The 27,369-nt window shown below is 44.9% G+C and overlaps 1 protein-coding gene across 1 annotated transcript in view; it reads right to left on the bottom strand.

The window, feature by feature from the left end:
- Window positions 1-17,660, bottom strand: part of CPM (carboxypeptidase M) — a 92,200-nt gene extending 74,540 nt beyond the window's left edge. Inside the window, exons 1-4 of the mRNA XM_030549477.1 lie at window positions 17,627-17,660; window positions 16,870-16,939; window positions 6,187-6,331; window positions 1,819-1,975 (exon numbers count right to left, since the gene is read on the bottom strand). Of these exons, the coding sequence (XP_030405337.1) occupies window positions 1,819-1,975; window positions 6,187-6,331; window positions 16,870-16,939; window positions 17,627-17,660 (406 nt within the window). The remainder of the gene's footprint in view (window positions 1-1,818; window positions 1,976-6,186; window positions 6,332-16,869; window positions 16,940-17,626) is intronic.
- Between the last annotated feature and the right edge of the window lie 9,709 nt (window positions 17,661-27,369).

The raw sequence follows: 27,369 nt of genomic DNA, 5'->3' as shown, positions 1-27,369 counted from the left end.
ACTCACACAAAGGATCAGTTTGGGGTTTTAAGTCAGTGGGAGCTGTGGGTGATCAGTTCTTCTAAATGAAGGGGTCTGATTTTTCAGATGCCTAAATATTTATTATGGGGCCATACTTTAGGAACTTAAGTTAGAAAAGTTTAGTCTTATGAGTCCAAATTCAACTTTAGTTTTGCCACATAGAAAAGCCTGTGTGGTTCTGGGATGGGAATGAAGGCAGGATTTGGCCCTATAGTTAACAGTGAAGGTCCCTCAAGATAAAAATATTAAAAGTGTATTAACCTTACTTGCTGATCAGTTATTTCCTTAAATCAAGAGTGAGTGAGTAGTCTGGCAGCTGCTTTCACAATTAATACCAATGGTGATTGAGATCTAGCCAAAACAGAAGAGCCTGGACTTTAAAAATCAAATTCTCTTCCAGACAAGTACTGTTTCAGTCAGAAAATGTGAAGGCATACATTTACCTTTATTTTTAACTATACATGAAAGAGCAACTCTAGCTACTATAATTCTTCATGCTAATCTGCCTACAATGATGCAGCTTTATCTAGAACATAATCATAGATTTGATCATTGCTACAATTGCTCTTGCTTAAGCAAAAACAGATTAATCAGGATTATGTGAACAGATGTTTCTCAAGAATGTAATTTCTCATCTCTAACTTTATACCATATTTCTTAGAATAATTTCATTGTTCCTTGATCAAATGAAAACTACTGTACGTAAATTTCTTTTTCAGAACACTTAAGATGTGCATAAATGTACATGCGTGCTAATGTCCTTATTAAACTGAGTTTTTAAATTTCTTTAAATAAAAAAATCCCAGGCACAGCTATGTGTATTTTAGACAGCGCTGAAATCTAAAAAATAAATCAAGCTAATCTATCTACATAAAGCCAGAAGCCTCAGCTGTAACTGGTTATATTTTCCCAAAGAGTTCCAGAGTTGGAGTTAAATGAGGGACACAATAGTGTTGATTTCAGCACCTAAGTACTTTTTACAGTCTTGTATTTGTTGGACTAGTGGGTGAATCCAGGAAGACTATATATCCTTATATATCCTAGGCTGGATTTGTAAAAGCAGCAAAGAGTCCTGTGGCACCTTATAGACTAACAGACATATTGAAGCATGAGCTTTTGTGGGTGAATACCCACTTAGTCGGATGCATGGGTATTCATAAATTAGAAAATACACATTACAATATCATTGTTGTAGCTCTGACTGGCTTGGACTTTTAGTAAGTTAGACATCTTACACCCATTTTAAAAATACTGGGATCAGCTCTATTTTTGAAGTTGTAGCCCAGTAACTGTCTAACTTCAGAGCAGTATTTCAAAGGAGAAATTACATCGTGGTTTAATATACACTGTACTAAATGCTGCATTGAGGAAGTTTGCGTCTCTCAAGCTGTAGTAACAATCTACATTTAAACACACACAAATAAATCCCTGAAGGTGCAGATTTAAGTAGACCGATGCTAGGAACTACAGAAATTGAGCAGTCGCCAAGCCCTTTACTTGTATCGCAATCAACTACCTGAGTATGTCAAATATCAAAGCATCTGCTCCCGGGCACAAACTACGGAGTTGAGAATTATTTAGTGTTTGGCTAGAAGTCATAAGTCAAGGCGCAGTTAGATCAGGCGTGGGTTGCTAGCCATTCGTCATAGGTTAATGAATTAACATACGGATAAACAGCTTTACACCGTCTGACTTTTTATTCTGGCTGCTCTTCACATACTGTATAAGAGAGCCAGCCAGACAGACACACACACACGGGTCTCAATCTGCTCCGGAGCTCGCCCAGCAGCAGCCTACCTGCCACGGACCGCCCGATGCTGCGCAGGGCGGTGATGGAGGGGTGCTGCCGGTGCACCCCCTTCAGGAAGGTCTCCAGCTGCTCGCTGTGGTGATAGCTGAAGTCCAAGCCGGCCACCACCGGGAGCAGGAGCGCCAGGCACAGGCTGCCCGCCCCCTGGAAGCAAACAGAGACTCCGTGTGACACGGGGGACGGAGCCCCGCTCGCCACGGCCCGTGGGCTCCAGGGGCTCAGCGCCTCCTTGTCCCACCACCCCTCCCACTACGCCGGGCTGCAGCCGGCCGGTCCCCGTTAGCCCGCCGGGGCCAGGCAAAGCTGGGGAAGGGGTGCAGGGGCTGCCCCGCCCGGGCTGAGAGAGGCGTGTCCCCCCGTTCCCGGCAGCAGCATCCCGGGGGCCGCGCTCCTACCCGCATGGCTCTGGCTCGGAGCAGCAGCGGCGCCCGCACCTCCCGGCACAAGCTCTGCAGCCTGGGCAGGAGGCGGTGTAACCCCCTCAGGGACCCTGCCCTGCCCGCTGACTGACGCAGGAGCCGTCCAGTCAGGTCCCCGAGGCCCGCCCATCGGGGGTGGGCGGGGGTGAGAAGGGCTCGGGTCTGTCTGCCCCTCTCCCGCCCTCACTAGCCCCGGGGAAGCCTGAGGCTCTGTGGGAGGCAGCCGGGCGGCGTGGACGGTCTCACCTGCTCCAGGAAAGGGGGCGGGGAGCTGAGTTCTCAGCAGAAAGGGTGCCTGCCGTGGCCGCCAGCCTGAAATGCTGAGCGGGGCAATGGGAGGCTCCGGGGCTGGAAACATCCCGCTGATTGCAACGTTCTGACAAGCCCGTGGCTGAGCCTTTTCACGCCAGGGAGCGATCCCCACTAAGTCCCTCTGGGGCGGGAAGGGGGCTGGTGAGAGACACACGAGGTAGAGGGGCAATCGGGGGTGGCTGCTGCCTCAGTTTCTCCAGCTGCAAAAGGTGGATAATACACCTTACTCTGTGACACAGGTGTTTAATATACTTAAAAATATGCAAGGATTTAGTTAAACAGCAAAAAATAATGAAGAGGATTTTTAATGGAAAAATGTGAATGTTGAGGGGGTGAATATAAACCATGAAACTTTAAAATAGAATGTGTACGTGTGTGTGGTGCGTGTACACAAAGTTTTATTACACGTTACATCTATGAGAAAATAAAAGCGAACACTTTCTAGCTAGTGTAGATAGACACGTCTTACATATTACTGCATGCATTTTAAAATGTCCTTGAGTCAACATTTGTGTGATGTCAGGTTCTCCTCTTCCCCTTTTGCTTCCCTCTCCCGTAAGAAGCCCTTTTAAAAAGTTACTTGTTTAAGTTTTAACAGTTTATAGATGATCACCCTAGGGATATCTGAAATACAATATTAGCCCCTAGTCCTGCAAAGACCTAAACCTTTAACTTTATACACTGTGAATAGTTCCATTAAACGTGTGTATTTGCCGACTAAAGATAAAATGGCAGGATATTTTTCATTTAAGCCCCTGTTCTGGTGTGGAAGTAGAGAAAGAACTGACAGGGATTTGGGGTTGAACTTGTCCAGGTCCATGTTTCAGATCTACCTAAATGTGCTTTGTTGTTTGTTTAAATTTGAGCAAATTCTTTTCAGCAATTTGAGTTATGTAAGAATGAAAAGTAAACACCATTCTCATTTTTAAAAAAACAAAAACCCATACATCCAGAAACAGAGCTACAGTAAAAATAATTGATGTTTAAAACCTCCAGCTTGGTATGGACAAATCCTTCACTGAAGCCTAATTTTGGTGGTAATCATTTATAAAGTTCTGTAAATGTCCAGGGCATTGTACAGCTGTAGGTCAGGGTCCTGCCTGATTCTTTTACAATATAAAGACACAAGTGAAGGAGCGAGGAGAGAACAGAGTATTTGCTGTATGCCAACCCCAACTCTGCAATGACATGGAACAGGCATTCCCATAGGAAGACTTTAAAATACTCTGGTTCACTGGGAGAAGCACTCACACTCCCCATAGCCTGCCAGAATCTTCTCCCCCCTCCCCCCAAAAAAGTGAATTGTGCTCATCATCACTAATCCCGATCATAAAGGAGCACACACATACACAATATCTGGGTGTGGACAAAGGACTGGCCAGTGTGTATGCACACAAAATTCAATTATCAGCTACTGTACATGCTTGCATGGGGGCAAGATGCTGTGCTATAAAAGTCAAGTCAGTGTGCTGCAAGCTATTGTCTGGAAAAATCTCCTTAACAAGTAGCAATAAAAAGTTTATAGTGTACCTAACTCTCATATTGTGTTTCTGAAACACCTTTTAAAAAAAACTGCTTCTGAATTAAACTAAAAATCTAATTAATTAACTTTCCCCCTTCTTGCCTTCCCTCATCCCTTCAATCTTGCAATCAGATTTTTGAAGGCACAAGGGCCATCCAAACAGAATTGAATATAGGAGCAGGCCTGCCTCGCCTTGTAAAGTCAAGCTGCCTTGGTTACCTCTGTCCAGCTCAAGTTGCAATTGACCACTATTGCTTCCCAGAGGATCTGGTTCATCTGAGATTACTGGAATTGCAAAGGTAGTCAGGGACACTCTGGGGGTTCAGTTTGTTATCTATTTATTATTGTTAATAGTAAATAAAGCCCAGGGACTGGAATACATATTCCTTATGTATATGCCAATGTTTGTAATTTTTGGCTAAAAATTTAGCCCCTTTTAAAATTAATTCATACATCATGTCAGCATGGTCCAGGGATAGGGCACTGGACTAAGTCAGGAATCCTGGGTTTTGTCCTTGACTCTGTCACTGACCTCGGGCCTCTCTTTTCATCTCTCAGTTCTCCGTCTATAAAATGGGGATAACATTTGCCCTGTGTACCTTGATTTCAGGGGGAATTAGATGCCTAAATACTTTGGAGGATCTGGGCCATTAAGCACTACTGATGAAAAGCACTATATAAGTTTTATATTCTGAAATCTCCTAAATTTTAATTGCAGGGACTACAATTGACTTTAGTTAGCAATATAAAGTTTTACTGACAATTTTTAATCTGCAGAATGAACCAAACAGTCATGCAAATAACTGGGTTTTTACAAGACGACGACGACGACTTGATGCTTCTGATTTCATCTTTAAAATGTTTTTACAAATATTCTACAATTAAGGGTCTGATCCTTCGTTCCATCCACTGAAGTCAGTGTGAGTTTTAACATGCCACTTTTAAACGCACAACAAATGCAGGCTCTAACTGCTTTATTAGACAAATGTAAGTCACATTTTAAGGCCCATTGTATGTTAACAGTGATCAATATAGCCCTGTAAAATATACATATTTTTCCTGTAGGAGTAACAGCATTTCCAACTAAGTGTTCAAAAATCATAAGTCTGATCCCCAAAATCACAGTATTAGCTTTAAAATAATAAGATTTGTTTAATGTTTCTATATCTCATATGATTTCTGAGCCTTTAGGGTGCACTTGAATCATATTTTCATTTCAGGCTTTTTGCCACAACCATGAGGACTAGAAATGTACTATTTTTTAAATAAAAAAATGAAAACAGATTCTCAACCAATCACATCTCCCCAAGAGTTGGGACTTTAAGAAAAATAGCAAATATTGAAAGATTTACAATAAAATTGCAAGAAATGGCAACAGTGAAAACCCAACCCTCCATCTCTCCACGCTGGTGTCAGCAGAGGGAATATGCACAGCACAAGAAACACAGTCTCCCTGCTTTCACTTCCTGTGCCTGGGGCCACTGCAGCCCTCAGGAGCTGGAAGAAGCAATTACATGGAAAGTCCTGCTCAGCCTCTGCATTCCTGGGACGGACCATGTTCAGCGCATACAGAAAAATCCTCAAAGAATTTGGCTGCCCAACTCCAACAAATCTCTGCTGAACATTTGTTATCTGAGACTTTCCAAAAACTCATCATTTACCCAAATTTGAGTGAATTTTCTCAAGGCACCAGTGTGATTTCTTTTCCCTCTCCACCACCACAATGTCCAGCCAAATTTCAAGTCCCTGCTCCAAAAGCATTGAGGAGCTAGAGCTTCTCGACATGGCAGTTGAAATAATATTTGTTAAAATGGGCAAAACAGTGTATTCCTCCCCCCCATTTTCATTCTTGGAAACAAATGACCTATTTTAGCTGAAAATTCTAAACAAACAAAACTAAACTAAACAAAACAAAAAACAGCCTATGGCAGACACCCAGCATGGAAACTTTCAGCCCAAGCACTTAAAGTTTGGCAAAGCTACTAGCAAGTGAAAATGGGATCTTATAGTGGAAAGTATCCGGCAACTTCAACTATATTCAGTGCTACCAACTCTGGCTATAAAACTGAAAAGGACTGAATTGTTTCTACAGAATGAAATACTTTTCCTGTTTGGGACCAAGTGTAATTTGCTTGATTTAGAGAGATGTCGGCCTTAAGATCTATTGCCCCAATATTTTCCACACCTTTTATAATGATTGTTAAAAGTCTGAGGTTGAAATAGCCTGACACAGGAAAGTCAAAGAACCTGCCAAGAAAAAATTAGGATAGCATCAAGATTTCTTTTAAAACATGCTTCAGAAATTGCGATATGCCAATTGTTTTTTTTAAAAAGCCTCTATCTCGTGACACCTTCCAATGAAAGTAAAATGGCAGTAGCGTAAACCTATCTTTTGTAATTGCCCACTGCCCTGTTCTTGCCAGAATCTGTTTTGCACCAACTTCTGAAGTATCGTGTACTGGTCACTGTCAGAGACCTGATACTAGATTAAATGGACCATTGGTCTGCTCTAGAATGGCAATTCCTACATTTCTATCAGCAGAAAATTCTCTGCTTTGATTAAATAAAAAGCTGTCAAATCTTATAAAAATCATTTTAAACAAGTATTTGTATTGTGCAAATTAATTTGTTATCAAACATTTAAATTTAAAAAATGAAGATGTAAGACAGCAAAGTTTCTAGTTTCAGGACTGCTTGAAAGATTATCCTAATGGCATGATTTGAGTGAGTGAGGGAGGAAGGCAAATTTCTTCACCCTGTAATGAGTCTAGCTCATAGTAGGTCATAGTTCTATTGACAGCCATAAAAAAAAAATAAATCAAAGTACATGATTGAGGTAGAGCACAGATGTAATTACTTAACTTGATTGGAACAATTAAAATCATGTCTGATGTCATGCAGTTGTAACCTTCGGGTCGGCTAGAGTTCACTTCAGTTCCTGTCTCCAAGTGCCTTAAAAATAAAAACAAACCAAAAAAATCCCATAGAAAGTAGCTGGAGACCCAGAGTTCAGTCTCTAAGGATTTTCAGCAAGGATTGCACAGGGTCAACCTCTCCACATTCAAGTCCCAAAAGGAATTTTAAAAAATGAATTTAATTAAATAACTCTATAAAATTTTATGATAAAACAAATCTAATTTTTACAGCATGACATGGCTATTTTATAATCTGCACGTTACCTTCAGTTATACAGAAATAAAACTAATTAAAAACTGAACAGTCCAGTCCCCACAGAAACACAGTGAGAAGAAACAAAGTTCCCAAAAGCTTAGGTTTAGTTCATCTAAGTCTCAGTTTAGAGTCTTTGATCACCAAATCTACACAATCTGCTGAGTCTAAAACATCTTCCCTCCACTTGCTTGTAGGAATCTTCAGTTGGAATCCATGAAGACTCTTCCTCTGCTGAAATCACTGCTAGCCAATCAGCTAACTGATTAACCAATCAGTTAAGTGTATAGATTTAAAGAAAACTCTGTTACAAGAAAATACAAAACTGAGAATAGCAAAATATAAATGACTCTTTCTCCATTACTACATTTAAAGAAAAGTTGATGAATCAGACTAGTTGAGACAACTAGACTAGAACAGTTTAGCTAACATCAAAACATTCAAAGCATACAATTAAAATAGAAGTTATTTTTCCCTCCCATGCTTCCCTGTTAAAGTGTTAACAATATCAATAGCCTGCTGCAAAATGTTTCAGAGTTAAGTACAACAATCTGCTTTCTGCGCCTGGGCTCAGCTTCTCCCAACTCACACAGGACACATGGCCTTCTGCAAAGCAGCTGTCCTGGCTCCAGCAACAGAGAACCTATTGGAGAAGACCCAAAACTACCACACCCAATTCCAGAAGCTTCTGCATGTGGAGTGTTTAATCCACCCAACAACAAAGAGCTTCCAGGTCCTGTGGATCCTCCCCTTAGGCTGGGGGAGGAAGAATCCTTCAGCAGTGGGTGGGCTTTTGCCCGCTCACTTCCTGGATCCTAATAGCATCACTCTCCTGTAGCCTTCTGGCTCGACCCTGTCACTATATATATATATATACACAGTACAAAGAGAATAGATGATCAGATTGGTCCCTTCTGACCTATGAGTCTATGAGTCTAAAATCGTTAATTTTTCTGAAGGATTGCAGTTATATGGATCACATTAATATAGCGGCACTAATCACATGGCTTTTCTAAATACCATCAACAGTATTTACATAACATTCTTCTCCCTTTGTTTTCCTTAATGCTATGTAACTCTGCAGTCCTGGTGTATGCCAAATTGCCACTGAATTCAATGAGAATTGCATGCATCTAAGAGTTGTATGATTGGACCTTTTCACAAACAAAATATAAATTTTAATACATATTTTTGATTAACAGTTTGTCCCATTACAAATAAACAAATGTAAAAGAATGTAAAGAAAACAACAAAACAAAACAAAAACAATGAGCCAGAAAAAGCTCACTCCTACCTCCCCACCCACCCTAGTAGCTCTCTTAAAGAGATATCTCCCTATTAGGCACATGTGTTACACAATCCTAGCCTTCTCACCTTTTGAGATTATGCAATCCTTTCATTCACAATTGTGGTACAAGTCATTATTAAGGGCCAGATACTATCTCCACTGTAGTCCATAGATTTTATTGGGAACTAATTTCAGCATTATCACCAGCATTGTAACAGACAATGCATCCTTTATGAAAAAAAGCATAAACAGAAAAATTCAGGTAGATACCATGTAGCATTAACAATCATTTGCTGGCATTTGGTGTGTTAAGAGTCCACACAAGGACAAATCTGAAGCCTCAGTGAAGACAGCATTTTAGTGTGGGTCTTGCAGGAAGGAAATATTTATGGACTGTGGACCCCCAAAAGAGAGAGCAAAACATGTTTTGATATAACAGAATGGGGTGGGCAAACTTTTTGGCCTGAGGGCCTTATCTGGGTATAGAAATTGTATGGTGGGCCATGAGTGATCACAAAATGGGAGGTTGGGGTGCAGGGAGGGGTGAAGGCGCTAGCTGGGGGTGCAGGCTCTGGGGTGGGGCTGGGGATGAGAGGTTTGGGGTATAGGATGGTGCCCCAGGCTGGGACTAAGGGGATCAGAGATGGGAGGGGGATCAGGGTGCGGGCAAGGATTTGAGGTGCGGGGTGGGTGGGTTCAGGGGTGCAGGCTCCGGAGGGTGCTTACCTCAAGTAGCTCTTCGAAGCAGTGGCATGTCTTCACTTTGGCTCCTAAGTGGAGGCATGGCACCAGCCAGGCGGCTCTATGCACTGCTCCATGCACAGGCACTGCCCCTGCAGCTGCCATTAGCCATGATTCCCAGCCAACGGGAGCTGTGGGGGCTGCGCTTGGGGTGGGAGCAGCGTGAAGAGCCCCCTGGCTGACCCTGCGCATAGGAGACGGAGAAGAGACATGCCACTGTTTCCGGAAGCTGTGCAGAAAGCCCCTGACCCCATTCCCCAGCTGGAATGCTAGAGCAGGGCGAGCCCCCAACCCCGCTTCTTGTGGGGAGATCGAGGGCCAGATTAAAAGTTCTGATGGGCCAGAGTTTGCCCACCCCTGTAACAGAGCATTCATGGAAGTGACTATGTTGCCCTTTAGTGACTTATTGTAGCTTACAGAGATAATGAAAATCCTACTGCGATTGACTAGTATTGGATATTCTCCTTCACTAATAATTACTTATATTTCACCACAGGTGTATTTAGCACTTTGCAGACATATAGAAAAGATAGGTCCCTGCACATGAGGCCTAGTCTACACTAAAAACTTAAGAGTGGCCCAACTACATTGCTCAGGGGGTTGAAAAATCCACACCCCTGAACACGTGGACCAGTCTAGACAGCGCTAAATCAAGGGAAGCATTTTTCTGTCAACCTTTCTGCCTTTCAGGGAGATGGATTAACTACAGCCATGGGAGAACCCTTCTCGTCACTGTAAGTGAGTGTCTAGACAGAAGTGTTACAACAGTGCAGCTGCAGCACTGCAAGTGAAGACATAGCTTGTGACTTATTGGATGATTATTCTTTCACTGCAGCAAATGAAGAGCCGCGTACAAAGCTCACCTTGAATTTGAAAATTTCCTCTGTCTTGCAATCTTACCTACAAGACTGTCATGTGATGCATCTCCTGCACTGATCAAAAACAAGTGAGAAAAAAGTGCAATGACTCATAATGAAGAATTCAAATATTTTCAGTAAAACAAATGATAAACTGTAACAATATTGCACTCCAAGAGAGTGAGGGACAGGCTGTGGGAGAAAATAGTTTTCCGAAGCTGTGGTCCAATTTTTGAAAGATGTCTTTGTACCAGCTTTAGCAGTAAAACTTTCAAATGGATTCATATAATTAATGATATTACAATTGGGAATAATGCTGTATGCTCACAGGCTGCAACTTTCAAGTTCTGTGCATCTGCATGTAACATCAAAGATAGGACAACTGGAGTTTTGGTGCGATGAAGAGTCGTGACACAGCTTTCCTAAACTTACAGCTGTTTCAAAGTATGTCTGTGGGTATATCTTCACTGCAAATTAACTTGGGCTCTGATGCATGCATTGCCCCAGCTCCTTTCTTGTACGCACATAAATCCCTCTCACCTGAGTTTTGTGGCTCCTTCAACCCCAGGCTAATTCGTCTGGAGATGTAGGCTACAATTTGAGTGAGGCTTTCACTCAGGGAAGTAACCTGTCATTTTGCAGTGAGGATGTAGGCTAAATCACTCAAGTCCTAATAGTCCTCCAGAGTCTTCCCACAGTTCCCCCTGGATGCCCAGAAGAACTGACAGATTCACCAAAAATTCACTGGGAAAGAATTTTAGAAGCTCAGCTTACTGCAGCACAAAGTATCATGGGATATGCCCCTAGAAGTCCTAGTGATGTAGGTGGGTATGTACAGCACTAGTGAGGACATAGTAACTCTAGTGTGGCTTTGTGGTGTGTCTGCTCACGCCTGCACCATGGCTAACCCAGGTGCTCAGAATTGGGTGTTTCTCAATGCAGAGTTAACTCAGATGAAGACATACCAGTAGCATAGCTAGGAGGGAAGCAGAGGAAGCAGCCGCTTCCCACCAAGCACATTCCCCAAAAGTGGCGCCTTTTTAATTTTTACACTTACCCCAGCCACACCAGGTCTTCGGCAGCAATTTGGCGGTGGGTCCTTCAGCCGCTCTGGGTCCTCGGTGGCAAGACTTGGGTTTTTCTTTTTTTTTTTCCCCGCTACTTCAGCGCCTTTTCTGGGAGGTGGGGGCAATCATCATTGAATGAGTGTGTTTCCAGTTGGATCCCGCAGGGATTGGTTCTTGGCCCAATGCTATTTAACATTTTTATCAATGACCTGGAAGAAATCATCATTTGTACAGTTTTCAGCTGACACATAAATATGGGGATTGTTAAATAATGAAGAGGATAGGTCACTGATTAAAGTTATCTGGATTGTTTAGTAAACTGGGTGCAAGCAAACAATATATGTTTTAATATGGCTAAATGTAAACATCTAAGAACAAAAAATGTAGGATATACTTTTAGGATGGGGGACCCTATCCTGGGGAAGCAGTGACTTTGAAAAAGATTTGGGAGTTGTGGTGGATAATCAGTTAAACATGACCTCTGAGTGTGATGCTATAGCCAAAAGAACTAGTGCAATCTTGGGATGCATAAACAGGGGAATCTCAAGTTGGAATAGAGAGGTTATTTTACCTCTGTATTTGACACTCGGGTGGCCACTGCGGGAATACTGTGTCAGGTTCTGGTGCCCAGAATCCAAGAAGGATGTTGATAAAATTGAAGAGGGTTCAGAGAAAAGCCATAAGAATGATTAAAGGATTAGAAAACCTGCCTTATAGTGATAGACTTTTCTTTGTTAAGCTCAGTAGATAGACTCAAAAAGTTCAATGTGGTGGCTTGAATACAGTCTGTAAGTATCTACATGAGAACAAGATTTAATAATGTACCCTTCAATCTAGAAGACAAAGTCAAAATAACACATTCCAATGGCTGAAAATTAAAGTTAGACAAATTCAGCATGGAAATAAAGTGTACATTTTTTATAGTGAGGGTAATTAACTATTGGAACAATTTACCAAGGGCTATGGTGGATTCTCCATCATAGACCATTTTAAAATCAAGGTTGGATTTTTTTTAAAAGATATGCTCTAGAAAGTTCTATGACAGATGTTATACAAGAGGTCAGACTAGATCAGGGGTGGCCAACCTGTGGCTCCGGAGCTGCATGTGGCTCTTCAGAGGTTAATATGCGGCTCCTTGTATAGGCACCGACTCCAAGGGTGAAGCCACAGGTGCCAGCTTTCCAGTGCTCACTGTTCAATCCCTGCCTCTGCCACAGGCCCTGCCCCCACTTCACCGCTTACCCCAAGGCCCTGTCCCTTCCTGCCCCCTTCCGCTAGCCTGCTGCACCCTCACTCGTCTCCTCGCTCCCCAGAGACTCCTGCGTGAGGCACAGGGAAGGAGAGGAGGCAGTGATGGGTGGGGCAGCTGGCAGGCAGGGCAGAGGAGCTGATGGGGGCTGCTGACATAATACTGTGTCTCTTTGGCAATGTACACTGTCAAATTTTGGCTTCTTCTCAGGCACAGGTTGGCCAGCCTTGGACTAGATAAACACAATGGTCTCTTGTAGCCTTGGGATCTAAAATAGTAATGACATAGTGAGAGCCGTTTTTTTTTATATGACCAAGTGTTCACAAAGCAGCACAAAAGAATAAAAGAAGGGATTACAGGCTAGATTCTCTGATGCATTCAGGGAGCATAAGGATGCTTGTGTAACCCTTCTGCCTCTCTAAGTTGGCAGCAACAAGGGCCGGGTTCAGTATCCAGGGGTTCCGTTTCAGTAACACAATGCATAACCGGCTCGAGCCCCCACCCAGTGACCTGGGACACTCACATACCACACCCCCCTGGGCGCCTCTAGGAGGCAATACTTCCCCTCTCGCAAGCACGGAGTCTGAGTGTAGCAAAATCTTTTTAATAAAGGAAGGAATCAATGCGGCATCCCACTGGAGAAACACCACAAACAGGGTTATAACACAAACCATAAACAAAAACCCACCTCCAAGTACGTTTGGCACTGTCCTTTTTCCCCTTAGGGTTTTAAGTCCAATCACCCCAAAGTCCAACAACCCAAAAGTCTCTGGTCAATGCCACCCCAAAGTTCGAGAGTTTATCTGTAGAGGTCCCTCCCCCCAGCCTGGGTAGAAAGGGGCACCTTACGTGGTCCGGGGCAAACTTCCCTGCCTCTCCATGGGTTCTGCTTCCGCCTTCTCCACGAACTGCTCCGCTTTACCAGCTGCTCCACTCTGCTCCTCCAGCTGTCCTCAGAAACTGCTCCGCTCCACCAGCTGCTCTGCTCCATGAGCTGCTCCAGTTCTCTCTGCAAACTGCTCGGCTCCGCTCGCTCTGTGGGCCGCTCCACCCGTCCCACAGCTACTCCGCTCTGCCAGCCACTCCGCTGTCACCAGCTGTCCCATGATCTGCTCCAGCCGTCCCCACGACTGTTCCACTCCGCCAGCCGCTCTGTTCCACAGCATATCTTCAGGCTCCCCCACTAGTTAGCACAGTACTCAGTGCTCTCAGCTCAGTAATTTCAGCTCTTTAGTGATCTCAGCTCTTAGTAGGGGAGCCCAGTGCTAGTGCACCATTAGCCCAAAGTGAGTTCAGCTCAGTAACCTGTATTTAGATTCTTGAGGGAATAAAAAAATCAACTCTGACATTCCACAGTGGAGAGAGGAGGGGGTGGAACTGGTGCTTCTGGCTCCACAAGGAGACTGCACCACCAGGCACAGATACATGTCCCCAGCCTCTCTCCATTCAGTGGGTTTTGGAACCCATGTCCCTTGTCTAGCAAGTACCACCCAACTGAGGGTGAGTCATTTGTCACCAAGCAGTCCCACAGCTCAGCAGTCTGGGATAGGGTAGGCGTGCCTATGCAAATACACTCTCTGACATTCTTTCCACCAGATGTCAGGGTAGAGCTTATCCTGACTCTGCTTACACTTGCAATTGGCCAAAACTCACCAGCTGAGATTTCTCTGGCATGAGGGAGTTCTCAGTTGGTGTTATGACACCCTCTCCCCACATCCCAGCATAGGGAACATGCTAGGAGCAGAAGGGGATGTGGTCAGATCACTGTTATTCTCTAGTAATCCCCAACTAGTGGATGGCCTCAAGGTTCTTTACCAACTGGCACAGTTTAGAGCAGTGGTTTTCAAACTGTGGGTCATGACCCAGTACTGGGTCGTGAAATGTAAGGCACTGGTCTTGGCAGCTCTGGTCAGCACTACTGACCAGGCCATTAAAAGTCCCATCAGTGGTGCTGTCCAGCTAAGGCAGGGTGGTTCCTATCTGTTCGAACACTGTGCTGCACCCTGGAAGTGGCCAGCAGCAGGTCCAGCTCCTAGGTGGGGGGGCCATGCTACCCCTGCCCCAAGAACTGACTCTGCGCTCCCATTGGCTGTAAACTGGCCAATGGGAGATGGGAGGGCGGTGCCTGCAGGTGAGAGCCGCGTGGAGCTGTTTGCGTGCCTCTGCCTAAGAGCCAGACCTGCTGCTGGCCGCTTCCAGGGTGTAGTGCTGTCCGCAGTGCCAGGACAGGCAGGAAGCCTGCCTTAGCACCCCTGCTACGCTGTTGATTGGGAGTCACCTGAGGTAAACTTGTGCCCCAATCTCCTGCTCCAGCCCCAAGTCCCCCAAACCTGGAGCTCCCTCCTACACCCCAAACCCTCATTCCCAGTCCCACCCCAGAGCCCTGACCCCATCCTGCACCCCAACCCTCTGCCCCAGCTCAGAGCTCCCTCCCACACTCTGAACCCCTTATTCCTGGCCCCACCCTACAGCCCTTACCCCAAGCCTCCGCCCCACCCCTGAGCCCCTCCCACACCCTAAATCCCTTATCCCCAGTTCTGTTGGGTCACGAGCATCAACAAGTTTCTTCAACTGGGTTGCCAGAAAAAAGTTTGAAAACCACTGGTTTAGAGCAGTCAGGGCTAGAGTTGAGTTGGCCCGATTCTGACAAACCTGCCATCCAGCGAACCCTGCATGCAGCAAAAACTGCATACAGTAGAGAAGCTGGGCCGATAAATGGCAATGGTTCACTTAAATTTTATTCTGGAATTGGTTTATGCTGTTCTCTGCAGTGGATTGGTGTATTAATTTGTATTTAGATACTGGTATTCACAGAAATGTGTTCTAGTTGTTCTCCAAATGTCTTTAAGATAGTATGGTGGCTGCAGTAATGGAATTGCACAGTATTTTATATTTGAATTCTGTTAATTGAATTGGTACATATGCTGAAACACTCATAAATATAGTCTCTCTTGTTTGTGCTGGTCTCCAGCTGTGATGACTATTTAAACTCTTTCAGTATTTAAAAAAACCAAACAAACCTTGAGATCCTCACCTCTTAGTTTGATTGTGCCTCCTCTTTGTTAGCTAGCAGCATTATTGAATGCTAAAAGAGGCGCCTGTATTTCAAAGTAGAACTGTTGAGAAAAATCACTTTTCAATATTTTTGGTTTAAATTTTACAATACAGTTTTTTTTCTGCGTGGTAGCTGTGTTAGACTGTATCACCAAAAAGAACAAGGAGTACTTGTGGCACCTTAGAGACTAACACATTTATTTGAGCATAAGCTTTCGTGGGCTAAAACCCACTTAATCGGATGTATGCAGTGGAAAATACAGTAGGAAGAGATTATATATATATATATATATATGAAAGAGAGGTTAACATGAATAGAAAGTGTTAAATAAAATAATGACCAATGGCCAGGAGCAACGAATTTATATTTATATAACTATATTTATGAGTGCTTCAGCATATGTACCAATTCAATTAATAGAATTCAAATATAAAATACTGTGCAATTCCATTGCTGCAGCCACTATACTATCTTAAAGACATCTGGAGAACAACTAGAACACATTTCTGTGAATACCAATATCTAAATACAAATTAATACACCAATCCACTGCAGAGAACAGCATAAACCAATTCCAGAACAAAATATATATATACACACGCGTATGTTTTTTTTCTAGTACTCATAGAAATGGTCAGTAATATTATTTTGTGACTTTCTTGTATTGCACTTAAGTCCTAGCACTTCACTCTTATAAGTATACTCTTGGTCTCTTGAATCATTTTGGGAGTTTTCCCGTGCTTTAAGTATTTGCTTACCTATAATCAGCTTTTATTTCTTTTTCAGCTACATGGACCAGAAGAAATGTTTTTGTGGGTTGGAATTAGAAGGCTGAATCACATATGGAATTTTTTGAGGTATAATAGTTTGATTTTGATGTACAGCAGTGTTTCCCAAACTTGGGACGCCACTTGTGTAGGGAAAGCCCCTGGCGGGCTAGGCCCTGTCTGCACGTTCCGCTGATCACAGCTCCCACAGGCCACAATTCGCTGCTCCAGGCCAATGGGAGCTGCTGGAAGCTGCGCAGGCCGAGTCGCTGCTTCCAGCAGCTCCCAAAAGGCCGGGAGCAACGAATTGCGGCCAGTGGGAGCCTCGATTGGTGGAACCTGAGGATGGGGCAGGTAAACAAATCGTCCCGGCCCGCCAGGGGCTTTCCCTACACAAGTGGCATCCCAAGTTTGGGAAACACTGATGTATAGAATTGCAGGAAAAGATTACCAAATTTTTTTAATAGCTAGATTTGTTGATGCATGAAAGAGAGATTAACATAAATAGAAAGTGTTAAATAAAATAATGAGCTTCTGGATCAACCACTGGAGTCTGATGGTTAGCTTTTCTGTTGATTAAATTCATAACTTACCTTAGTGCAAATGACAGGTAGCGGCATCTATTAACACTAGATGTATCTTTAAGGGAAGATGTTTCAGACCCTTGGAAAAAGTTGAGAGGAAAGAGGAATCTCAGTGCGCAGTCAGTCCGCTGCTCCTGAACAAATTTTCTCTGACCAAGTCTGCTTTCTTGCCTTTTATTTTCAAGGAAGTTTGCCATTTTTTAATTTTCCTTGGCTTTCTATTGCCAGCTGCACATCAGTATAATTTATTTTGCCTGATTGGGTTTTCTTTAGGGTATTGTGGCCCTAAGAGAAAGAGGGAAAGATGACTGAGAACATTAAAGACTCACTGGACATCAGGCTAGTACCTTTGGTCAGGGCCTTGTGATATGGAGGAAGGAAATCTCAGCTGGGCCTCTGCTGAGGCTGTCTTTACTCTTCCACAGACAGCAAATAAAATAGGGGAGACTCAGATTACTAGTGAAACTAGTTTGACTGGGCTGGAGATAACTTTGCAAGCTGTGGTTTCCTCAGCAAAAGCCCAGACCCTCTATACTGCAGCTTTTGGAAAATGTTATGATCACACACCCTTACAGTATGAGCTTACTAAAATATATCTGAAAGTGTTTGGTCTTCATCACTGGCATTGCAGGAAATATAAACTTACGTAAAAAAGTGGAAACTTTACAAAGCAAACTCTGATGCTGCATTTAGTTTGTGGAATTCCACGCAGGATTATAAAACACTGTCCTCCTACAGCATTACGCAGCGAGGGTAGGTGACTCACTTTCTGAAGGTTCTGCATTTGCTTTTTGTTCCATTGTCTCTAACTTCTCGTGTAGACAGTGCTCTCACCAGCTCTTCCATGGGTATGGATTCTTTTACGCTGACATTGTACCATTGATGTTCTTTTTAGGCATTCAGTAAACAAAACAAATAATTTGTGATATCTTTCTGGAACTCTGACAGATTTTTGTGCTCTGGCTCTAAGTACTCAGTGTCATAATTGTTTCTGTCTTCTTCCACTTCACAGACCATCAAGCTTAAGTTCTGTCACAGCTGTTTCTTTTGTTTCAGTAAATAAAACTAATAATTTTGTGATCTCTTTCTGGAACTCTAACAGAACCATCTAGTCACTTGTGCATTCCTCTCCTTGTTTGTGTGCATCCACTGGAGTGGGGCGTTGTCCGTCACAAGGGTGAACCACCGCCCAAGTAGGAAATACTGTAGAATCTCCATGGCCCATTTAACCACTAGGCATTCCTTTTCTACTATGGCATATTGTTGCTCCTTGGGAAGGCACTTCTGACTGGGGTAAAGGATTGGGTGCTTCTCATCCCCCACCATCTGTGAAAAGCGTCTGTTTGTAGAATGTATTACGTCTTGAAATCTGGGGCTTTGAGCACTGGATGACTGCAAAGGCTGTCCTCAGGTCTGTGAAAGCTTTTTCCACTGCCTTGGTCCACTTAACTATCTCTGGGCCCCGAGCTCTTTTTGGGTCCATCAGAGGCGTTGCCCTCGTCATGAAGTAAGTGATGAGTAACTACCCTACTATCCCTAAGAACAGTCTGACCTGCTTCTTGTGGATTGGTCAGGGCTATTCCTGTATTGCCTTAACTTTGTTCCATTGGGGTTTCACCAGGCCCCTTCCAAGTACATACCTGAGGTATCTGGCCTCTGCTAGCCCCATTGCACATTTGGATGGGTTAGCGGTGACGACGGCATGTCTAAGAGCATGTAGTACCGCTTCCACTTTCCCCAGGTGTGTCTCGCAGTCAGGGCTATGAATTACTATGTCATCTAAATAGACAGCAGCATGCTTGGCATGGGGTCGAAGTATTCTGTCCATCAACCACTGGAAAGTCGCGGTGGCTCCATGGAGCCTGAAAATGAGGACAGTATATTGGAAGAGGCGGTCAGGTGTAGAGAAAGCATTTTTTTCTTTGGCGTCCTGAGCCGGGGGATCTGCCAGTAGCCCTTTGTCAGTCCAAGGTGGTCAAGCATTGGACCTTGCCTAACTGATCCACCAGCTCATCAATATGTGGTATTGGGTAGGCATCGAATTGGGATACCTTGTTTAACTTCTGGAATTCATTACAAAACCTCAGGGTGCCGTCAGGCTTGAGGACCAAGACAATAGGGCTGGACCACTGGCTTCTGGATTCTTCAATCATCCTGAGTTCCAGCATCTTCCTTATTTCCACCCTAATTTCTTCGCTTTTTGCCTCTGGTATGCAATATGGTTTTATTGTCACCCTTGCTCTAGGACAGGTGATGATGTGGTGTTGGATAGCGGCATATGGCCTCGTTGTGTGGAGAACATGTCATGGTTACACTGGATCATCTCAACAAACTCTGTTGGTTGTTCTGGGGCTAATTTGGGGGATATCCTCACTGACCTTGTGGGTCATCTGCCTGGGGTAGAGCCAGCAGGATGGTCAGGCATGTCTCCCAGTTGAGCCAGGGTTTCGGTAAGTTCACGTGAGATCTGTTCTGGCCTTCGGCAGCCTGGCTGCTTCACCTTATAATTCACCTCCCCTACGGCTTCCACAATCTCATAGGGTCCACACCAGCTGGCCAGGAGCTTGCTTTGTGTTGTTGGTACCAGCACCAGCTTCCGTTCTCCTGGTTGAAGTTTCTATGTTTTTGCCCAAAGGTTGTAGTAGGTTTTCTGGGCCTCTTGTGCTTTATCCAAATGTTTTTGTACTATGAGGGTCACTTGGGCTATTTGTTCTCTCATCTGGGCCATGTGTGCGATGATGTTCTTCCCCAGTTGGGTTGTTCCTCCCATTCCTCCTTGACGATGTCTAATATGCCACATGGGTAGTGTCTGTACAGTAGGTCAAAGGGGGAGAATTCACTAGATGCCTGGGGAACTTCTCGTATTGCAAACATCAGGTACGGGAGGAGGGTACACCAGTCTTTTCTGTCTTCAGCCACCACCTTTTTGATCATGCTCTTGAGAATGCAGTTAAACCACTCGACTAGACCATCTGTTTGGGGACGATAGACCAAGGTCCGCAAAGCTTGGATGTGGAGCAGGGTACATAAGTCTTTCATTACTCTTGACATGAAGAGAGTCTCTTGGTCTCTCAGGATCTGCTCTTGGGGTGCAGAGGGCCCCACTAGTGGCCCGGGAAGGTGGTAGAGGAGGGAAGCGGGGAAGGGGTCTGGGTTTGCTCCTCATTCTGAGCCCAGCCCCTCTCAACCCCCTTTATGGCTTCCCAGGGCCTTGTGCCTCCTCACCCCCACTGTGGCTGTGGCTTGGCAGGGGCTGCAGTGGGGGCCGTGCTCCCTTGTCCCACAGCTGGGTCAACTCTTGAGCAGGGGCTGTGTGCCCCCCATGGCTGTGCCCCTTGCTGCAGCCACTGGAATTGGACTGTGCCCTCCTCCATAGCAGGGGACTGGTCCTGTCAGTCTCCCCCTGCCATAAGACTCCATTACTCCCTCCTACTTAGCCCTGCCCCTGGAAAAATTAGTTGTGTAATCCAAAGAAAAACTTGCTGTGAAGTTCCACCAAATTATGCATGATAGGCCTTTTTGCAGACAACTGAGCAAACAGTGTTCTTAGGAAAGTCCTGTCAATGATCAGTGTACATCACTCTAGGATGGTGCTATAAAGTGAACTCTCTCATTTTGGGAGGGAAATAGAGGAAGAGCATTTGAAACATAGAAATCTATTCATTTGCCAGTCAATAGTCTGGAAGCAAATATTTAGCACTGAAGTAAAGCAGTATGTTGCTTATTTCACCTCATAAGGTGGTGATATCTTTGGCCTGGTCTACACTACGCGTTTATACCGAATTTAGCAGCGTTAAACTGATTTAACACTGCACCTGTCCACACAACAAAGTCCTTTATATCGATATAAAGGGCTCTTAAAACCAATTTCTGTATTCCTCCCCGACAAGGGGAGTAGCACTGAAATCGGTATTGCCATGTCAGATTAGGGTTAGTGTGGCCGCAATTCGATGGTATTGGCCTCCGGGAGCTATCCCACAGTGCACCATTGTGACTGCTCTGGAAAGCCATCTGAACTTGGATGCACTGGCCAGGTAGACAGGAAAAGCACTGCGGACTTTTGAATTTCATTTCCTGTTTGGCCAGCGTGGAGAGCTCACCAGCACAGGTGACCACGCAGAGCTCATCAGCACAGGTAACAATGCAGTCTCCTGAGAACTGAAAAAGAGCTCCAGCATGGACTGCACGGGAGGTACTGGATCTGATCGCTGTATGGGGAGAGGATTCCGTGCTTACAAAACTCCGTTCCAAAAGACGAAATGAAAAAATATTTGAAAAAATTTCCAAGGCCATAATGCAGAGAGGCCACACCAGGGACTCAATACAACCCCGTGTGAAAGTTAAGGAGCTCAGACAAGCCTACCAGAAAACCAAAAAAGCAAACGGAAGGTCTGATGCAGGGTCAAAAACATGCCGCTTCTACGCTGAGCTGCATGCAATTCTAGGGGGGTCCGCCACCACTACCCCACCCCTGTCCATGGATTCCAATGTGGGTGTGGTAATCTCAGCCATGCCTGAGGATTCTGCGGACGGGGAAGATGAGGAGGAGGAAGAGGAGAACGAGCTTGTAGAGAGCACACAGCACTCCATTCTCCCCAACAGCCAGGAGCTTTTTCTCACCCTGACTGAATTACCCTCCCAGCCCTCCCAAGCCACTATCCCACACAATGAAGCCATGGAAGGGACCTCTGGTTAGTGTGCCTTTGTAGATATAAAATATGGCTTAAAAGCAAGCATTTTTTAATGATTAATTTGCCCTGAGGACTTGGCATGCATTCGCGGCCAGTAAAGTTACTGGAAAAGTCTGTTAACATGTCTGGGGATGGAGCGGAAATCCTCCAGGGACATCTCCATGAAGCTCTCCTTGAGGTACTCCAAAAGCCTTTGCAGGTTTCTGGGCAGGGCACCCTTATTCTGTCCTCTGTTGTCATAAACAGATAGTTAAGGGCTAATGCCTCTTTTACCTGTAAAGGGTTAAGAAGCTCAGTAAACCTGGCTGACGCCTGACCAGAAGACCAATAAGGGGACAAGATACTTTCAAATCTTGGTGGAGGGAAGTCTTTGTTTGTGCTCTTTGTTTTGGGTGTTGTCCGCTCTTGGGACTAAGAGGGACCAGATGTCAGTCCAGGCTCTCTAAATCTTTCTGAATCAGTCTCTCACGTTTCAAAATTGTAAGTAACAGCCAGGCAAGGCGGATTAGTTTTATTTTTGTTTTCTCAACTTGTAAATGTCCCTTATTTGCTGAGATGATTTTACCTCTGCTTGCTGTAACTTTGAACCTAAGGCTAGAGGGGGTTCCTCTGGGCTTTATGAATCTGATTACCCTGTAAAGTATTTTCCATACTGATTTTACAGAGATGATTTTTTAACTTTTCTTTCTTTAATTAAAAGCTTTCTTTTTAAGAACCTGATTGATTTTTCCTTGTTTTAAGATCCAAGGGGATTGGATCTGGACTCACCAGGGATTGGTGGGGGGAAAGGAGGGGGGATGGTTAATTTCTCCTTGTTTTAAGATCCAAGGGGTTTGGATCTGTGTTCACCAGGGAATTGGTGAAGCCTCTCAAGGCTGCCCAGGGAGGGAAAGGTTTTGGGGGGGGACGACAAGAAGTGCTCCAGACACTAAAATTTCTGGATGGTGGCAGAGTTACCAGATCTAAGCCAGTAATTAAGCTTAGAGGTGTCCATGCAGGTCCCCACATTTGTACCCTAAAGTTCAGAGTGGGGAAGAAACCTTGACATCCATGGTAGGATACTTGACCACGCCATGCATGTAGCAAGTAATCTGGTATCATTGCATGACAAAGCCTAGCTGCGTATGGTCTAGTGTTTGCTGGCATTAAAGCAACATCCGTTCTTTATCTCGCTGTGTTATCCTCAGGAGAGTGATATCGTTCATGGTAACCTGGTTGAAATTAAGGAATTTAATTAAGGGTACAGAGATGGTTGGGCTGTTTGCCTGTGGCTTAAAAGAAATCCTTCCCTACATTTAGCCAAGCGGGGGGCGGGGATGTGGAGGGGAGAGGTGACTGTCACTGAGCTTTTTTGTGTTTGGCTAGCAGCGATCTTCCATGATACCAGCCACACAGTGGAGGGTGTCTAGCAGCGATCTTCCATGATACCAGCCACATGGTGGGAGCAAGGGTAAAGCGATCATCCCAGAGAATTGAATGGGGTCAGTTCTGGTGCTGCACATTAACAAGAAAGAAGCAACACTCAACGGGCTTTGCTTGCTATTTGGGAAAGGAGGGCGCTGGATATATGAAGGCTGCAGAAGCCGAAAGACAATGGCTTACCATGGCCGCATGCAAGCCGAATTCTGCTGCCCAAACCTGTGTCTGTGATTTCTAACACTAAAGCCGCAGGCACTCAATATTAAGATGCAAAATGTGACCTTGTAGCGAGATCACATGTGCTATGTAAGGTGAATAGTATTGTTCACCGTGAAAGAGTTTAACCATTGTTCTGTAAAATGTATCTTTTAAAACATTTCTCTCCCTTTTTTCCCTCCTTCCTGCAGCTGCAAATTTTTCAAGTCGCCCTCCTCCGTCTCAAAGGCTATCTCAGATAAGGCGGCAGAAAAAAAAGTCGCAAGATGAAATGTTCTCGGAAATCATGGAAGTGACCCACAATGAAAGAGCTCATCTGAATGATTGGAAGGACGTGGTATCAAAGTACAGGAAAGATGCCAGTGAACATGAGGAGAGGAGGGACCAATGTGAGGAGAGGAGGAACGCTCGAGATGAGAGGTGGCGGTAGGAAGAGCAGAGGAGGCATGATGCAATGCTGGGGCTGCTGCGTGATCAAATGGACATGCTCTGGCATCTTGCGGAGCTTCAGGAACAGCTGCAGGATCACAGAGTGCCACTGCAGCCCCTGTATAACCACCCTCCCCCCTCACCATGTTCCTTAGCCTCCTCACCCACCAGACGACTAAGAACGCGTGGGGGGAGAGGCTCCATGCACCCACCCATTCCACCCCAGTGGACAGCCCAACCAAAAGGCTGTCATTATTTTGAAATTTTTTTAGTGGCCTTTTCCTTCCCTCCTATTCGCCTCCCAAACCGCACCTGGGCTACCTGGTCAATTCTCTCCCTCTTTTTATAACTAATTAATAAAGAATACATCTTTTTAAAAGAAAGTAACTTTATTTCCTTAGGAAGCAAGTGGTAATTGGGTGGCTTACAGGGAATGAGTCAGTCAAGAGGGGGGGGAGTGTTTCATCAAGGAGAAGCAAACACAACAGTCACACCGTACCCTGGCCCATGATGAAACTGGTTTTCAAAGCTTCTCTGATGCGCACCACTTCCTGGTGTGCTCTTCTAATTGCCCTGGCCAGGTGATTTGTCTTAGCCTCCCACCCCGCCATAAAGGTCTCCCCTTTACTCTCACGGAGATTGTGGAGGACACAGCAAGCATCAATAACTATGGGGACATTGGTTTGGCTGAGGTCTGAGTGAGTCAGTAATGTGCACCAGCATGCCTTTAAATGTACCAAATGTACATTCTACCACCATTCTGCACTTGCTCAGCCTATAGTTGAACAGCTCCTGACTATTGTCCAGGCTGCCTGTGTATGGCTTCATGAGCCATGGCATCAAGGGGTAGGCTGGGTCCCCCAGGATAACTACAGGCATTTCAACATCTCCAACTGTTATTTTCTGGTCTGGGAAGTAATTCCCTTGCTGCAGCCATTTAAACAGAGTAGTGATCCTGAAGACATGAGCATCGTGAACCCTTCTTGGCCATCCCACGTGGATGTTGGTGAAACATCCCTTGTGATCCACCAGTGCTTGCAGCACCATGGAAAAGTACCCCTTCTAGTTTATGTACTGGGTGCCCTGGTGCTCCGGTGCTAAGATAGGGATATGTGTTCCATCTATCACCCCACTACAGTTAGGGAATCCCATTGCAGCAAAGCCATCCCCTATGACCTGCACATTTCCCAGAGTCACAACCTTTCGTAGCAGCAGCTTAATGATTGCTTTGGCTACTTGCATCACAGCAGCTCCCACAGTAGATTTGCCCATTCCAACTGACTGATTCCCAACTGACCGGTACCTGTCTGGCGTTGCAAGCATCCAAAGGGCTATCGCCACTCGCTTCTCCACTGTGAGGGCTGCTCTCGTCTTGGTATTCTGGCGTTTCAGGGCAGGGGAAAGCAAGTCACAAAGTTCCATGAAAGTGCCCTTACGCGTGCGAAAGTTCTCAGCCACTGGGAATAGTCCCACACCTGAACACTATGCGGTCCCACCAGTCTGTGCTTGTTTCCCGGGCCCATAATCGGCGTTCAATGGCTAGAACCTGCCCCATTACCAGCATGATCTCCAAAGCGCAGGGGCCCGCGGTTTGAGAGAATTCTGTGTCCATGTCCTCATCACTCTCATCGCCGCGCTGCCATAGTTGCCTTCTCCTCGACTGGTTTTGCAGGTCCTAGTTCAACACTGACTGCACGAGAATGCGTGAGGTGTTTACAACATCCATGATTGCTGTCTTGAGCTGAACAGGGTCCATGCTCGCTATGCTATGGCGTCTGCACAGTTCACCCAGGGAAAAAGGTGCGAAACGGTTGTCTGCTACTTGTATGGAGGGAGGGGTGAGGCTGTACCCAGAACCACCCGCAACAATGTTTTTTGCCCCCTCAGGCACTGGGATCTCAACCCAGAATTCCAATGGGCAGGAGAAACTGTGGGAACTATGGGATAGCTATGGTATAGCTACCCACAGTGCAATGCTCCGGAAATCGACACTAGACTCGGTACATGTACTCACACCACTGAATTAATGTGCTTAGTGTGGCCACAGGCACTCTACTTTATACAATCTCTTTTAAAAAACCGGTTTCTGTAAAATTGGAATAATCCCCTAGTTTAGACATACCCTTTGATTAGATAGTTTGCACTGTATAATTTATAGCCTCTCTTTATCTAAATCATATGGCCACGTCAGCGGTGAGTGGGCTTCTAAGTACGTGGGCTTCAGCTACATTATTCATGTAGCTGAAGTTGCGTAACTTAAATCGATTTCCTCCACCCTCCAGTGTTGACTAGGGCCCAGTGGAGCAATTCAAAGACTGCAGCAGTCCATGAGCACTTTGAGCTGGAGAGAGAAGGCCCAAGTTAGCCTTAATTATGTCTTGTTTCATTTAATTATTTGTGTGGTTAACCGTTTCTAATGCTTCTGGTTTTCTAAAGATCACTGCTTGATGTGGCTGAATTCTTCTTTTTTTATAACTTGGCTTTTTCACATGCCACATGTTTTGAAGTAGATCAGTATGCGTCTAGGTAGGGCCATTGTCTGAGACTGATGCTGTAAATTGGCATAGAAACTGACTTCAATTTGGGTCATGTAGGGCCGAGCACATTGTCGGCATTTAACACATTATAATATTTTGGACTGACATCTCTGCTATGTTAGGGAAGTTTTGTGCCACTTTGCTGATGCAAAGCTGCCTTAAAGCCGACCACTGGATTATTAATCCTGCATGGGGTAATTCTTAGTTGGTGCAGAACTGCCACAGTGCCTGCTGTGACACTTCTCTCCCACTTGCTAGCACAGAGGGTGTGGCTGTGACTCCGGTATACCTGGCTCATCTCTGGAATGGTTTTTTAAAACCAGCATAAATTAGAGAAGCCTTAAGGTTTACATCAGGAACCAGAATGGGCCCAGGATTGGGGGAGCACAAAGGTGGATACCTTTTATCCTAAGATGTATGGAGTGCTCCTCAGCATCAGCCTGGGAACTGGATACATTTGTCTTGGGTGTCAGGCTACTTCTGTCACCATTCAGTATATCCTATTATTATATAACAATATATGTCAGAATAATGTATACAGCTATGTGGAAATAAGATCTTAAAGTGTTTAAAAATAATAATCTGGTTTATGTTAGTTATGTTCTTTGACTGCCTCCCACATAGGAAGCCTGAAAATACACATGAGGAAAAAAATCAACTCCCCAGAGGAGCCTATGCAAAGGAGATCAGAATGAGCTCACTGTTTAGCAAATGTGGCAGTAACTTACAAGCAGTCCCTGTTTTAAGGATTTATGTTTGTCCTTTAAATTTCATCTGTTCAATTAATCACTTAAAACTATAACACACATGTTGCATGCAGTGCAAAATTAGGTTACAAGCTATCTCTAGTAAGAGAACGCCTATAGTCCAGAGGTGGCCACATTCACTGACTCTCTGAGCTGCATACAATAATTTTCAGAAATTTGAGAGCTGGATGTACCTGCTGGGGTTTCAGCCCTGTGGGACATGCCTGCCAGGGTTCGGGGCTGAAGCACCATGACCCCCCCCCATCTCTGCTGAAAAGAAACTCCTTCCCCACCACCCCACTACAAGGCAGAGGTCCTGAGGGCCTCCTCCCCCCCACCTCCCTGGGTCTAGTAGATGGAGAATGGGCAGGAGCATGGGGGGCTCTGCGAGCTGCACTTTAACTGTAAAAGAGCTGCATGCAGCTCGCGAGCCATGATTTGGTCACCCCTGCTATAGTCTATATTCTTCAA

This window comes from Gopherus evgoodei, chromosome 1 (genome assembly GCF_007399415.2).
Source record: "Gopherus evgoodei ecotype Sinaloan lineage chromosome 1, rGopEvg1_v1.p, whole genome shotgun sequence".
In the NCBI taxonomy this organism is placed as follows: Eukaryota; Metazoa; Chordata; order Testudines; family Testudinidae; genus Gopherus; species Gopherus evgoodei.
Note: the sequence above shows the minus strand (reverse complement) of the source record. Positions and strands in the feature narration are given on the sequence as shown.